At 42.8% G+C, this 2,653-nt stretch overlaps 1 protein-coding gene across 1 annotated transcript in view; it reads left to right on the top strand.

Moving 5' to 3' along the window:
• edar (ectodysplasin A receptor) overlaps nt 1–2,385 on the top strand; it is a 124,800-nt gene extending 122,415 nt beyond the window's left edge. Inside the window, exons 10-12 of the mRNA XM_037686901.1 lie at nt 1,214–1,538; nt 1,647–1,710; nt 1,814–2,385. Of these exons, the coding sequence (XP_037542829.1) occupies nt 1,214–1,538; nt 1,647–1,710; nt 1,814–2,199 (775 nt within the window). The 3' untranslated portion in view covers nt 2,200–2,385. The remainder of the gene's footprint in view (nt 1–1,213; nt 1,539–1,646; nt 1,711–1,813) is intronic.
• Nucleotides 2,386–2,653: the final 268 nt, after the last annotated feature.

Genomic DNA, 2,653 nt, shown 5'->3' with positions numbered 1-2,653 from the left:
ATAAGCAAACGCACACACACACACACACACACACACACACACACACACACACACACACACACACACACACTCTGTAGCATCAATAACAGTCAAAAGTGTGGTGAAGCAGCATGCCAGAAGATGTGCTAATTCTCTGCGTTAGTTACCAGAGTGGGTGTTGGATGTCTGAGGAAACAATGGCATTTTGTGAGTAGGTTCATGCTTGGAGGAAGAAAAAAAAAAAAAAAGAATGTAGGATATAAAAACCATCTTTGTCAATAAGGTGCTTATACAAAAAGAAAACTAAAGGCAGCAGAGGGAGGAAGACAAGAAAGGGTGGTAAAATCACAACACAGTATCATGATGTACAAAGCAGGGCTGTTTCAGTCTGTCAGAGACTCCAGGAACATCAACAGGCTTGGCAACAGCCATATTCTCCAGTTTGTTTACTGGAGCTTTTTCAAAAATCCAACCCCCCCCCCCCCCACCACCACCACCACCACACACACACAAACAATCTTTGTTTATTAGCTGTCATTAGTTACATAAATAGTGTAAAAGTATTTAATTAAATGCAGCAGAGTTGTACTGATTATAAGAACAAGAACTGATGTTTGTGTACCTGAGTATAGGTTGAAGTATAAAGCATCAAAATCTGAGAAAAGTAACATTTTGAGTACTCTAATTAAAACAGATTATATGGCACTTGTAACCAAGCAGTAATGCAACACAGCCTGGTGTAAATCGTACCCCAGTCTGACCTGGCTTGTTTTGCAGTTAATTAGGTCTGTACAGAAAATTTAAATATTCAGCTTGTAATTTATCATAAAGGCTAGAAATGTTGAAACAGCCAGCTTAGTCCAAAGGGAACAACATGAATCAACTACCACAGAGCCATTGCATCTGTCCAGGAACTTGCTCAACATCCTGCAAAACAATTCAACACAAAAAAGACAGTGTGGTAATTAGTGTAATATATAGCTGGTTGTAGTCTGAAAAACTGCTGGAAGGAGCTTTGTTTATTGATCGCTTTCACAAGCAGACAAGCTAATTATTGCATTGGATACTTCTAGCAGCACCATAATAACGCTGTGAAGAAGCTGTGCATGATTTAGGAAATTGGTACTAACATATCTTGTCAAAATTAGTGATCTATAACAATCCTGGTATTATTTATAGTTTTATTCAAAATGCAAACTCATCTCCATGAATATGCATATGTGGCTTTGTGCAGTGAAAACGACGCATCGTCCGAGAACGAGCAACTGCTGAGCCGCAGCATCGACAGCGACGAGGAGCCGTCGGATAAACAGGGTTCAGCAGAGATCTCAACCGCCAACCCCAACCCATGCCTCGTCGACCTGGGCAACAAACCTGACCTCTCCCTGCTCTCTCTGGGACTCCTGGACCGCGGTCGCACCTGCAATGGCACCTCTGCTGTCGTAGCCAACCACACTAATGGCATTTCCAGTCCCAACTACATGAATGGCATCAACCACATGGCCTCCAGCAACCACATTAGCGGTGTGAATGGGATCAACAACAATAAAGCTGTTGGGGTAGGAAGATGCGGCTTTTTCAAGAGACTATGTTGAATATAGTTGTGAAAAGATTCACAAATTAGTTCGGTTGAAAATGCTGTAACATTTTTTTTTCCCTGTGACCAGATGCTCCAGAGTCGAAGGAAAAAGATATTAGATCTTTATGCTAGAGCCTGCAATGTGTCTGAGGGTAAGTGTTAACGCAATATTTAATATAATATATATTTTAAGTTTAGATAGAAGTTTCTAATTAATTAATCCCCTTAAACAATGAATTCCTGCAACCTCTCCAGGCCTGAGTCCCACAGAGCTTCCCTTCGACTGCCTGGAGAAGGCGAGCCGCATGCTGAGCTCCTCCTACAGCAGCGAGGCGGCCGTCGTGAAGACGTGGAGGCATCTGGCTGAAAGCTTTGGTCTGAAGCGTGACGAGATCGGCGGCATGAGTGACGGCCTTCAGCTCTTTGAGAGAGTGAGCACAGCCGGCTATAGCATCCCTGACCTCCTCACCCGCCTGGTTCAGATCGAGAGGCTGGACGCCGTGGAGTCGCTTTGCACCGATGTGCTGGGAAGTGGCGAGGTGGCAGTAGTGACTGGACGGCAGAGCATCAACAGTTTTCACAGCCAGTTAGTCTGTCCTTCCCCGTGCACGTCTCCATCCCATCGCTGCGCCAGTGTCTGAATATTTGGCAGAGCAGAGACTTAAAAGACTTGCAAGTTTTCGGGTACACATATATGTAAGGACAGATTCTGCTCTGACAAAGACTGTGCATATAGCGTGTACACACTACCCCCATCACATGAAGAATGTCAGTGGGCTTTCTGTCCATGGTCTTTTATCTGTCAAAAGCTAACAGAGTTTGTTCCAAGTGCTACAATGTTTGAAATTTATGAAAAACAACTAAATTAGTCCTTCCTTTATCGAAAGTGACAACCTATTCTCTAGTTTGCCATTTCAGCTTCTTGTCTGTGAGAATATAATAATCACTTTTTATTAGCATGTTTTCTCCTTCAAATGCCAAAACAAATGTATGAATAGCTGGAAGACTTTTGCGCTGGACGCATCTCAATAATTTTTTTGTTGTTGTTGTTGTTTTTTTAGCTCAGATTTTTTTTCTTCCAACAAACCCCTATCA

This window comes from Nematolebias whitei, chromosome 13 (assembly GCF_014905685.2).
Source record: "Nematolebias whitei isolate Nwh7 chromosome 13, NemWhi1, whole genome shotgun sequence".
NCBI lineage: Eukaryota > Metazoa > Chordata > Actinopteri > Cyprinodontiformes > Rivulidae > Nematolebias > Nematolebias whitei.
Note: the sequence above shows the minus strand (reverse complement) of the source record. Positions and strands in the feature narration are given on the sequence as shown.